The sequence below is a fragment of the Nicotiana tabacum genome, chromosome 17, assembly GCF_000715075.1.
Source record: "Nicotiana tabacum cultivar K326 chromosome 17, ASM71507v2, whole genome shotgun sequence".
Lineage (NCBI taxonomy): Eukaryota > Viridiplantae > Streptophyta > Magnoliopsida > Solanales > Solanaceae > Nicotiana > Nicotiana tabacum.
Window position 1 is genome coordinate 1,830,805 of NC_134096.1, and position 12,000 is coordinate 1,842,804.

Sequence of the window (12,000 nt, forward strand, 5' to 3'; positions counted from 1 at the left end):
ATAAAACGGACTTCATAATGGAGGATATCAAAGATAAGCCTGAGTCGTCCAAATTATCTCTCACATATGCAAAGTTGTACACGCAAATAATCGATAACTTGAAGATGCATGTTAGTTATCAACCTCCTAAGTTGTAACAATTCGACGGCAAGGGAAATCCGAGACAACATGTAGCACACTTTGTTGAAACTTGCAACAATGCTGGAACGCGTGGTAATTATCTTGTCAAACAGTCTGTACGATCTCTCAAAGGTAATGCATTCGATTGGTACATAGATCTCGAATCTGGTTCCATCGATAGTTGGGAGCAATTGGAGCAAGAATTTCTCAATCGTTTCTATAGCACAAGACACATCGTAAGCATGGTCGAACTTACAAACTATCATCAATGAAAGGATAAGCTAGTTATTGACTTTATCAACCGCTGGAAGAGCTTAAGCCTAAATTGCAAAGATCGCCTTAGCGAAACTTCTGGCATCGAAATGTGCATTCAAGGCATGCATTGAGGTCTTCGCTATATCTTACAAGGCATAAAGCCCAAAACATTTGAAGAATTAGCAACTCGTGCTCACGATATAGAACTAAGTATGGACACAAGTGCAGACCAAGGGCTACCTGTCTTTGAGCCTTATGACGACGAAGAAGAAGAACAAAAAGGCGAGGATGGGGGCAAGTTTTCATCCGAAAATGAAACCGAATAGTCTATGCATGTCACTATGCTCGTTAACGCATGAGCTTGAACTGCAAGTTATAATGCTCCTGAACGCATGAGCCTAAACTGCAAGTTATAATGCTCCTCAATGCACGAGCCTAAACTGCAAGTTATGATGCTCCTTAACGCATGAGCCTAAACTGCAGGTTATAATGCTCCTCAACGCACGAGCCTAAACTGCAAGTTATGATGCTCCTCAACGCACGAGCCTAAACTGCAAGTTATAATGCTCCTCAACGCATGAGCCTAAACTACAAGTTATAATACTTCTTGGCACATGAGCCTACACTGTATGTCATGAATCTCCCCAAATTTGAACTAAATCTTTAAAACGTAAAGCTCTTCAAATTCGAGCAAAGTCTTCAAATTACAAAGCTCTTCAAATTCAAGCAAAGTCTTCAAGTTGCAAAGCTCTTCAAATTCGAGCAATTAAAGTTCTTCAAATTCGAGCAAAGTGTTCAAATTATAAAGATCTTCAAATTCAAGCAAAGTGTTCAAGTTGCAAAGCTCTTCAAATTCGAGCAATTAAAATTCTTCAAATTCGAGCAAAGTCTTCAAATTGTAAAGTTCTTCAAATTCAAGCAAAGTCTCAAATAGAAAGCTCTTCAAAGTCGAGCAAAGACTTCAAGTTGCAAAGCTCTTCAAATTTGAGCTAAATCTTCAAGTTGCAACACTACTGGACGCAGGAGCCTAAACTGCATGTCATGAAGCTCTTCAAATTTGAGCAAAATCTTCAGGTTACAAGGCTCCTCAAAATACGAGCTTAAATTGCAAATCGCTATGTTCCTTAACGTAAGAGCATAAACTGTATGTTACTCCTGGCCCGCAAGAGTATAAACTGTGTTGCCAAAAACAAAAAAGCTTGCTAGGTTGAAAACATCGAAAGAGGCGGCCTAGGCAAAAGTTAGGACATTAAAATACTCTTTCAGAACTACGGTATGACTTGATCCTTTTCACCAAGATACGTAGGCAGCTTGGAGTTTCATTCTAAGTTCAGTCGCATGATTTCAAAAATATATATCGCCCCTATCATCGTTCAAATTGAAGTATAATGGAATTGACACTTGAAAATCAGACTTAAATGTATTCTTTCATTGAGCTTCATGACTTATCGGATATTGATGATTCAATTGGGGCAAGCCTCCATAGGAAATTAGCATCTCTGATGGGATGGTTGTAGTATTCTTGAAAGAGGCCAAATATTCAAGTTGCTCTCTGCAGTCCACCAGTTTTCAAGTTCGACGACGTGTGAGTTGAAGTATTCGATCCCTCCAAATCTGCAAGTAGAAGTCTGCGAGTCCTCCGAGTCTTCGAGTCTGCTAATTCTTCAAGTTGAAGTTTTCATGTCCACCACTCTTCAAGTTGAAGAGTCAAAGTCTGCCCAATTTTCAAGCCCGCTAAATCTTCAATTTGAAGTCTTAAAGTCTGCGAAATCTCAAGTTTGTTGGTCTTCAAGTTGAAGTCTTCAAGTCCGCCAAGTCTTCAAAGTTTGCCAAGTGTTTAAGTCAAATTCGTCAAGTCCGTCAAGTCTTCAAGTTGATATTTATAATTTTCCAATCTTAAGGTGGACATTTAAGTCCCTTTGCACCTTAAGTTGGCCTATTTGCGGGATTGTCCTTAAAAGGAACTATAATTTCCAATCTTAATGTGGACGTTTAAGTCCCTTTGCACCTTAAGTTGGCCTATTTGTGGGTTTGTCCTTAAAAGGAAAGATAATTTTCCAATTTGAAGGTGGACGTTTAAGTCCCTTTGCACCTTAAGTTGGCATCTTCGTGTGTTTGCCCTTAAAAGTATCTATAATTTTTCAATCTTAAGGTGGATATTTAAGTCGCTTTGCACCTTAAGTCGGTCTTGTTGCGGGTTGATTATTCTATATGTTGTTGAGAATTTGTCCTTTTTTATGTTGCCATGAATTTGTCCTTCTATATGCCGTATGAATTTTTGCCCTTTAAGATCATGCCTCCGATTTTCGGGCTGGGATGAGTATCCATCCCTTCATACCCTAAGATTATCCCTCCGATTCTGGGACGGAGATAAGTATTCATCCCTTCACACCCTAAGAGTGCCTTCTTCATGGATCATCTTGATAAACAAAAACATGTCCTTCTCGTTTGACCTACAAAAAAAGAGGAACAAGCAAGAAAATGCAAAAGAAAAGAAAAACAAGTTACCTCCACACTGTATTTCTTGTGAATTGCAAACACTGTAAATTAGTGTTCAACGAAGGAAAGCATGTAGCCTTATATAGTCAATTAGATGCGGCGTTGAAAATCTAATTTCGGTGTGGGACTGGTGTAAAGGCGGCGGAAATAAGTTGTTGTGGACAAGGACTCGAAGTATATTCTTCAATATCAATTATTCATAGTTTCGCTCATAAAGAGATTTGGATAGTGATGGTGCAGCGATGCAGGTGGTTTGTGATTGAGCTATGTGGCAAATTCATGTACCCGACGTATACTACACATATGACAATATAATGATTCTCAATTAAAAGAGAAATTTATTTTATCAAAGTCAAAATAGAACATTAGCAAGCAATTACAATGTTCAATGTGACTGGAATTTGAAACTTTGGTGTTTCAAGCTTTGGAGTTTTCATTATTACTTTTAAGATAGATTGGCCAAATTTTACGTGAAAAGAAAGAGAAGAAAGGATGTTGCTTCATAATACTTTCTTAAAGCTTATATCTAGGCAAGTCTTGAAGTATGGGGCATTTGTAGGTATGCAAAATTTATTAAATTTAAATTCAATAAAATATTTTGGACTATACTTTAAATATATGTTAGTCCAAATAAATATTATGGACCTATATGATTGAATTAATTATATTAGTCCAATATATGTGGATTAAATAAGTAAATCCAAATTTATTGGGCTAACCCATTCACTTGGGCCACAAGTGATGAGCTCACTTTATTAGGCCCAAGATGTCATCTTCCTCGAGGCCCGATTTGGTGCCATGTGTCAAATGATATGGCACGCCAAGTCAAACAGAAGAGCTAATAGGATCATGCCACATGTCAAAATGACAAGGCATGCCAAGTCAAATTAAAAGGCCAATGAAGCTATGCCACATGTGCAAGTGACATGTTCTGGCCAATCAAATGCAGCCTTGTCACACTTCAATCTGATTGGTCGGAAAGAGTTTGTTCTCATCACAACTCTTCTCTTCCACAACTATAAATATGGGTCTTCATAACTCAGAAAAAGGATCAGAAGTTATAACAAGAAGACACAAGGGAGCTCGTGGATCAAATGTCATAATTCTCTGCAAATTGCAAGTGTTCAAACATTCAAGCACTTCAACACAAATTTCAAGTATTCAAGATTAAGAACGAAGTCAAACCAAATACAAGGCGTCCAAGATCAAGGCTACTTGTTCGTGGTAAAATTGGTGGCAACAATCAAAGCATTCACGACAGATAAATTAACTTCAAATTCAAGATCAAGCTCAAAGGCCCTTGAATTTATATTGGAAAAGTAGAATCAGAGGATCCATAAAGATTGTACACTCATATTATTTGAAATCAAATACTAAAGTTGTCCAACGGGACGGGCCGTCTCGTCCCAACGCGTCGCGTCCTGTCTCCTCAAACTTAATTCTAAACGGGATGGGCCCATGTTAAACGGGATACGGGATGGGACAGGATGGCCATTTCATCCCGTTTCGTCCCGTCCTGTCCCGTCCCGCGTCCTAATTTTTTTTGTGCATTATATACAAGAAACTTATAATCCTGTTTTTCAAGGTTTTCCTAAGACCACTGTTAGAAATGATGTTTTTAAATTTCAAACTGAATATCTTCAGTATATTCGTTGTGTATTTTTTCACTTAGATTGTAAAGTGTCTATCACATCTGATATAGGTCGTAGTCCTAATGGTTGTGATTATTTAACTGTTACATGTCATTGGGTTGATCATCACTGGAACATACAAAAACGTATAATTGGTTATAAATTTGTTGATTCAAAACACACTGGAGCATATATTGCAACTACTGTTCTACAAATTATTGATTTTTATGGACTCATTGATAATGTTTTAACTATCACCTTAGATAATGTTTCTGCTAAGTGCTAACACAACTGCATCAACTAGCTTAATGAAATGATTGCAAAATTAATCCAACTTATGCACCGGCCATTAATGAAATGATTGCAAAATTTAAAAAATATTTTTTTCCTATTCCCCAAGTTTAATTAATTTCTACTATACTCAACCCATCTTTAAAATTAAGAGGTGCAAATGGACTTTGTTCGTAAAATTTATGAGAATTTAGCAATTCAAGAAAATGAACAACCATCTCTCGAAGACTGCTAAGCTAACATATATTCTTATGTTAGATCAATGTTTGATAAATATAAATCTATGAAAACAACAGGTGGTGAAACTAGGGAAGAAGAAGAAGAAGAATACAATGAGATACTTAGCACTGGGAGCTATGACGCAATGGAACTCATGGAACATCAATCAATATTGTCAATTCTAGAACAATGTCCGAGAGAAATTATAGATAAGTTACAACGAAGTTATATAGGAGCTTACAAATATTAGTATGATAATTTGTAATTGGCTACTAAGAGGCCTAATTCAAACAGAACCCTTCCTAGAAGGTGGCTGCGTAGATTAGGTGCTCTTCAAAAGAATTATATTTGTATGTGAGATTTGAAAGTTATATTAATAAAATAAAAGGCTTTAGGCGTTGAATTTTTTTTATGAATTGTCTTACACTCTTACTTATTTACTTAATGGCTTGAAATTATATTAAATAAATTATAATTCTATTATAAATTTATAATTACTAGAATATTTCATTACAAGTCTTTTGTTTAAATATTTTATAATTCTTTACTTAGTTTCCTAATTTCCGTTTAATTTTTAAGTTTATTAAATAAGTCAAAAAACTAGTTGTTGCAAACTTTAAAAACTTAGTCATTGTCAAAAGAATAGCCGTTGCCAACCTCAATGCTTAAATAATATCTTTTTTAAAACGACACTTAAGGCCCGCGAACCCGTCCCGTCCCATCCCGTTTGTTTGCAGGACGGGATGGGCCTACCATTTCGTCCCGTCCCGTTAGTTTTGTCCCATCCCGTTAGACAGCCATATCAAATACTACGATTGTTGCAATATTTTTGGTCTCGATTATTTTTCTTGACGCAAATTTATTGTCTACAAATACATATAAAAACGGATACCCCAGTCAACTACATTTATAAATACACATAAAAGAAGAATATGTTGAAGTTTAATTCTGGCGTAAAATAATATAACTACCATATTATACTCCATATATAAAAGTTCCATATAACCTTTTGTCACGTAGAAAGTTACATTAACGGTTCTCATTGTCTCCGTCAACATCGCTATTCAAATTTACATTTACATAATTATTATCAATGAATTACCACATTAAAATTTGCAATATCATCTTTTCTTTTTATGCAACCACTCATATCCTAGAATATACCATAGCGCCAAAACCACTACTTACTTTACTTATTTCTACTCTACTGCCTCCCCCTATACTAGGTGATGCAACATCATCCTTTTTTTCCTGCTCTAATAAGGTTCCTCCTTGCTTTCAAACTCATGCCAAGTGATATTTTCATTGTACAGACATTGGGAGTTTGTATTTTGTAGTATTGAGCAATTTGAACGATAAAGTTTTGGCTAATTTACGTATATAGAATTCTACTTTAGCTTTCCTTGCCACACCTTCTTGTACTCGATTCTGTATGCTATTTTGAGCAATTTGAACGATAAAGAGTCTTCTCTTTCACTTTTTTCTCTCTTTCTTGAACTCGTCGCTCTCCTTTTTCTTTTCCACTAGTGGCAGGCAAGACTATATCAATGATAAGTTCATTGGGGAATGATGACTTACTTAAAAAAAAAAAAGGGCAGGCAGCCCGGTGTACGAAACATTTGGCGTTCATGCACGTCCGAGGAAGGTATATAGGCAGCCTACCCTGACGAGGACCTACTAACCATACATAAACCAAACAAGGGCCAACACAAATATACGCTTAACAGGGGAGGATAACAATTAGAAAAACAAACACAGAAAAGAAATAAGTCATCCAACTTGTTATACCTGATTGCCCCGAAAGTTTCATCGTTATACATGTTGAGACCACAAAAAGATTCAGTGATGCAGTTGATCCGGACAGGTTAAGATTCTGACTTCTGTTCTCGAACAAAAGGATGCACAAAGCTATTATCTATTGTCACTTTCTGAATCTTCTAAAGAATCGATAAATAGATCCCGGAAATATGTTTAAACCTAAATATAGAAACTTTTGAATGATGGCGTAACACAACAAGGGAAATAGAAATCTTACATTGCTTTCAACTCTTGCAGACTAGCCAGTTTGAGTGAACACTTTGGGGTGTCTATGAACTTATTTTACTTTTCAAAGTTAAATACTGGAAAATAACCAGTTCTCAATATAAGATTTTGGGGACACATAGAAGCATGAGATATCTGGTTAAAAGCGGAAGGAAAATCCTCTGTGTGCTCATAAAGTCAACCCCTTTAAACAAGACTTTTAGGACCCACGCAAAAGCGGATAATAGAAATGGAGCATAAAAGGCAAACCACTAATACTCAGAATAAAAGGTAAACCACATTCCAGCAGCAAAAGAGACGAGATGTTCTTGAAAATCAGCTATGTTATGTCTGACACGCTTATAAAATTGTTTTTCTTTTTTAAAAGAGGAGAGAGATCAGACCAAGCAGGAAAAAGAGGGCATTCATGCAATATTTGCCACAACATTCAAGTTGTCAGTCAACTGGCATTCATTTGACAAGAGGACAAGACAACTCAGGGGATTTGTATCGAAACTATCCATCTGTTGAAACTTTAGATCAGGGAATTCAACTACTACCCTAAGTTTGGACAAGAGCTGCTTTTATCGTAGCTCATAATTTCGAGAAGGTAACAAGCGTTTGGACAAGAGCTGCTTTTACCCTGCCCCTCCTTTTCGCCTATCATGAGGGGTCGGGCATGGTTCTATTGGTGCATTCTTGAGCAGTCACTCTCTCATCTTTTGACATATAGCTTCTTTTGATAAAGGAAACCTCTACTTGCTTCTCATATTACTAGAATCCACAACAAAAGCATACAAGAATCACCTAAAAGCAATAGCTAAAGCAATAAAAATCTTAGTCTAGTTCAATCTTTCCCTTGGCCTTTTCATTTTGAACTAATTGCTTTCATATGAACATTATAAAGATAAACCCTTGAGGATTCACCTTTGAGAATCTCATATCCTATGAAACAGAAATTGGGAGCCCATCTAGCTTCAACAAAGTTTCCTCGACAAATCCACACCTTTCAGAATCCTTCTCTAGGGTATTCAAATCCTTTTCCTTGGGGCCAAATTTATGTACAATTACAATATACATATTGAACAATGTCATCTGTTTTCCAAGAAAAGAAAAGTTGAAAAGCAAAAATCTGAAATCCAACCTTTCTCTTGAAAATTAGCAGATAATTCATGGTAGCCAAAGAATAGTTGCTACAATTGACTCTGCAGGAGACTGGGTAATGTTATCTTCCCAGAATTGTTTTCATCGAGCTTGTTGAACTGATTGCATATCTGCATCACATCTTTCTCCCTGATCTTTCCCATCTCCTTGAGCTTGTAGATGACATATTCCGATTTCCTGTAATGCATTGCAAAAGAAGAGGCTTTTAATCCCTCCATGCCAATTATGTCTTTCATATGTTTCAACAATTCAAACTCAAATTCAAATTCATTTAAGAATTTAGGTTATTCAAGAAAGTGCTTTTTACTATCAAAATAATTTCTTAATGTCTAATTTAATGCTTCTATCTAAGATACTGATAAAACATGTAAGTCAAATCGACTTGTTATTTTCATGACAAACAAAACTGTCATAAAATAAGACAAAGATATTTATGTTATAAAAGTTATATGAAACTCAAGGGTGTGGTTTAGGGGTCAATGAGGTGAGTGAAAACCTTGGTGACTGAGGTTCAAATTCAACATAGACCAAAAAAGCTAAGTGATTTTTTCGCATTTGCCTAAGTCTTGGTGGACAGAGTTACCGGATACTTGTATGGTGAGAGGTAGCAGGTACCGTTGGAATAGTTAAGGTGCACGCAACTAGTTCCCCCACAAGCCATGAAGTTGATGGTGGGAAATTTGAGTTCAGAGAAGGACTAATCATTCCACGATGGCCAAGAACGGCACTATATTCTCATGGAGAAAAAGCCATTGGTTTACCTTGATTATCTGATTTGTGATCTTCAGGTCTTAGCTTATAGCATATAAAATGGATTTTTGTTAACATGTATCCTTCCGTTGCAATACTACTTTATTGTATGAGTCATGATGGTTAGTTTAGTGACATGATGATGAGGCACAATAATATTGTCAAAATGTCTAACATAATGGCTCATAGTCAGCAAAGAATCTCAGAAGAAGCAAGTAATACTGATATTTGCTCCCTTACAACAGAAGTTAACTCAAGACAAACCCAATGGTGAGTGCTAATGCTATGCTTCCCTTCCCTTACATGGTATATTAAGGATCAAAATAGTCCGACCCTCAGATATTAAGGACCATTTTGATCATTGTGTCCACCTGAAAGATACAAATACATGAGTGAATTGTGTAATTGAATGTTAGTTCCTAACCAAGAGGAGATATCATTGGCTTATTGATTTTGGCTATTGATGAACAGACCATATCAAGAGACATTCCAAACACTATATAAAGGGGTGTTGGTCCGTCTCTCCACTCTAACTAAGTTTGTAGTATCGCATCATATTAGACAAACATTAAGAGATGAGGAGAGTAAAGATTGAGACTCATATTTTCACATAAATTGTTAACTCTGGAATCCTACCTATATCCTTGCAGGAGGAACACAAATGTCAATAATGAGTTAATGAAAAAGGTGACAAAATTTATGGCAGACTACTGTTAAGGCGGCACTGTGCTGTGAAATACGGTTTGGAAGAAAGAAAGAAAGAAAGCTTTACCGAATGAAACCATTATTGTTAATGTCAGCGGCAAGCAGATCTTCAATGGTGATTTCGCGCTGCAATACCCAGTTGGCAATCCTCCTGTGCCTCTTATCAATCCTGGCCTCTGCCAAATACAAGAAAGCACGTGCAACCGCGAGGGTGGAGAATAAAAGCCAAATTGACGCGAACAACCTTCCCGGCAGGGTCTTGAATGCCCTATCACCATATCCAACAGTGGTAACAGACATCACTGACAAGTAAACTGAATCGATCCAATCCAAATGTTCCTGGAAATACAACACCATTGACCCCAAACCAATGCATAAAAGAACAACTCCCAGAGCCAAACCCACCTTCAATCTGATTCTCATTCTGCCTTTGGCTACGTCGACGATATAGGCAGATAGTCCGCCACCACGCCCATGCCCGTGATCGAATTGCCGTTGCCCTTGTTCTTTAATGCCGGCCAGTAGCAAGTTCTCCTGCAAGTCAAGTACGTAATTGACAACCCCACTCAGCAAAATGTCAATGAACCCAAAACCAACAAGCACAAATATACAAGCAAAGACTTTGGTCAAAGGAGTAATCGGAGCAATGTCGCCGTAGCCAATGGTACACATAGTGACGATGCAAAAGTAAAGGGCGTCAACAACCGGGTGAGTCTCAACTCCAGAGAAGTGGTCACGGTTGAAGGAATAAACGACGACACCAAGAGAGAGGTAAATTATAAGTAGAAAAGCGGCCTGTCTGACGAGAGAAGTAGGGCCAAATTGGTGGACAGATTGAGTGGGTGATTTAAAGAGGTCCTCCATAGAGACCATAGCCGGAGCAGTTCTGGATCGGCGCATTTTCTTATTGGAAGGCAATAAGCTGTAGGCAGCTGAAGTAGAAGGCCAGGAAGCCGGAGCGAAAAAGTCATCATCGGAATCGGAGGATGACGACGAAGCTTCCATGTCCTCAAAATTGGTCAGGGTCTCGATGTTGCTGTACAGGGGAGGATTAGATGGTTAGCTTTTTGGGAGAGAGTCACAGTTGTACTGATTCAGCAGCTTTTTGGAAGAGAGTCACAGCTATATATGCATTATCTTATTTTTAAATCGCGTTATAAATTTAACTATATCATTTTATGGGTAAATAATTTGACGCCATAGTAGAGCATAGACAATTGTGTAATTGCTATGATACATTCATCCGTTACTAACAAATTTTGATTCCTTCCTTAGCAAAAGAAAGATCAAGTATGGCATCTAATAATGTCAACAATGTTGGAGCACACGATGAATGGGAAGAAGTGTTCCATCATGATGATTCAATCAGCGAGACCGGCAACGAGGAGGATGAAACGATCCTAGTTCGCAAAGGTCAGTATCCTCGGCATGTGCGGGGTCCAACTCCTGATGATGCGGAGGATGAGCATACTCTTGAAACAGTCAAAATCTTGAGAGAACAACAAAAAGTGATTATGGACCACCTCTCAAGGCAAGATCGGCTCCTTCCAATAATGCTAATAGAAAGGCTCGGGTTTCCTCCCAGTGTTCCCACAAATCAAACGGCGCAAAGAACTGATAACAATACTCTAAAGAGATGAGGTCAGTTTCGACGAGGCCGGAGGGACCGGTAGTGGATCTCGGAACAACAACTTAAATGACCCTTTCAAAAATCGAGCTCATGATATTTGTGAGAGAAATGAATGAAAGAATGGATCAGAAAACAAAGGAGTTTCATGCTCGAATGAATCAGATCCCGGGCATGCCGCCGGTGTTAAAGGGTCGGAATTCAAAGAAGTATACGCAGTTGCCGTTTAAACCAAGTGCGACACCAGAGTTGATCCCAAAAAGGTTTAAGATGCTAGCTATACCAAAGTATGATAGGACTTCAGATCCACATGAGCATATCACGACCTACACTACGACAGTAACGGGAAATGACCTGGCCCAGCATGAGATCGAATCAGTTTTGCTGAAGAAGTTTTGAGAAACCCTTACGTAGGGTGCCTTGACTTGGTATTCCCTCTTACTTGAGCATTATATTGATTCTTTTGAAATACTTGCGGATTCGTTCATCAAAGCTCGCTGCTGGAGTAATAAAGGTCCAGGCTAGAAATGCGGATATATTCAGAATTTTGCAAGGAGAATCTGAATTGTTGCAAAAGTTCGTGATCTGATTCCAGAAAGAAAGGATGTTGTTACCAACAGTTCCGAATGAGTGGGAAGCGGAGGCATGTACAAAAGATCTCAATCCGTTGAGTTTCGATGTCTCTCGAAAATTGAAGGAGAGTTTGCTCGAGTTTCA

General features: G+C 37.8%; 1 protein-coding gene across 1 annotated transcript; it reads right to left on the reverse strand.

The window, feature by feature from the left end:
• Positions 1-7,774: 7,774 nt before the first annotated feature.
• Positions 7,775-10,762, reverse strand: LOC107798775 (two-pore potassium channel 5). The gene is made up of 2 exons (XM_016621814.2): positions 9,724-10,762; positions 7,775-8,378 (listed from the first exon to the last, which is right to left on the reverse strand). Exons 1-2 carry the CDS (start codon positions 10,659-10,661, stop codon positions 8,231-8,233), a joined length of 1,086 nt encoding a protein of 361 aa, XP_016477300.2. The 5' UTR covers positions 10,662-10,762; the 3' UTR covers positions 7,775-8,230.
• Positions 10,763-12,000: the final 1,238 nt, after the last annotated feature.

Excerpts from the sequence above, each read along its gene's own strand:
- LOC107798775 (XM_016621814.2), bottom strand. The coding sequence starts at position 10,661 with ATGGAAGCTTCGTCGTCATCCTCCGATTCCGATGATGACTTTTTCGCT. Across the intron at positions 8,379-9,723 it reads AACAATAATGGTTTCATTCG|GAAATCGGAATATGTCATCT; the intron begins GTAAAGCTTTCT and ends AATGCATTACAG.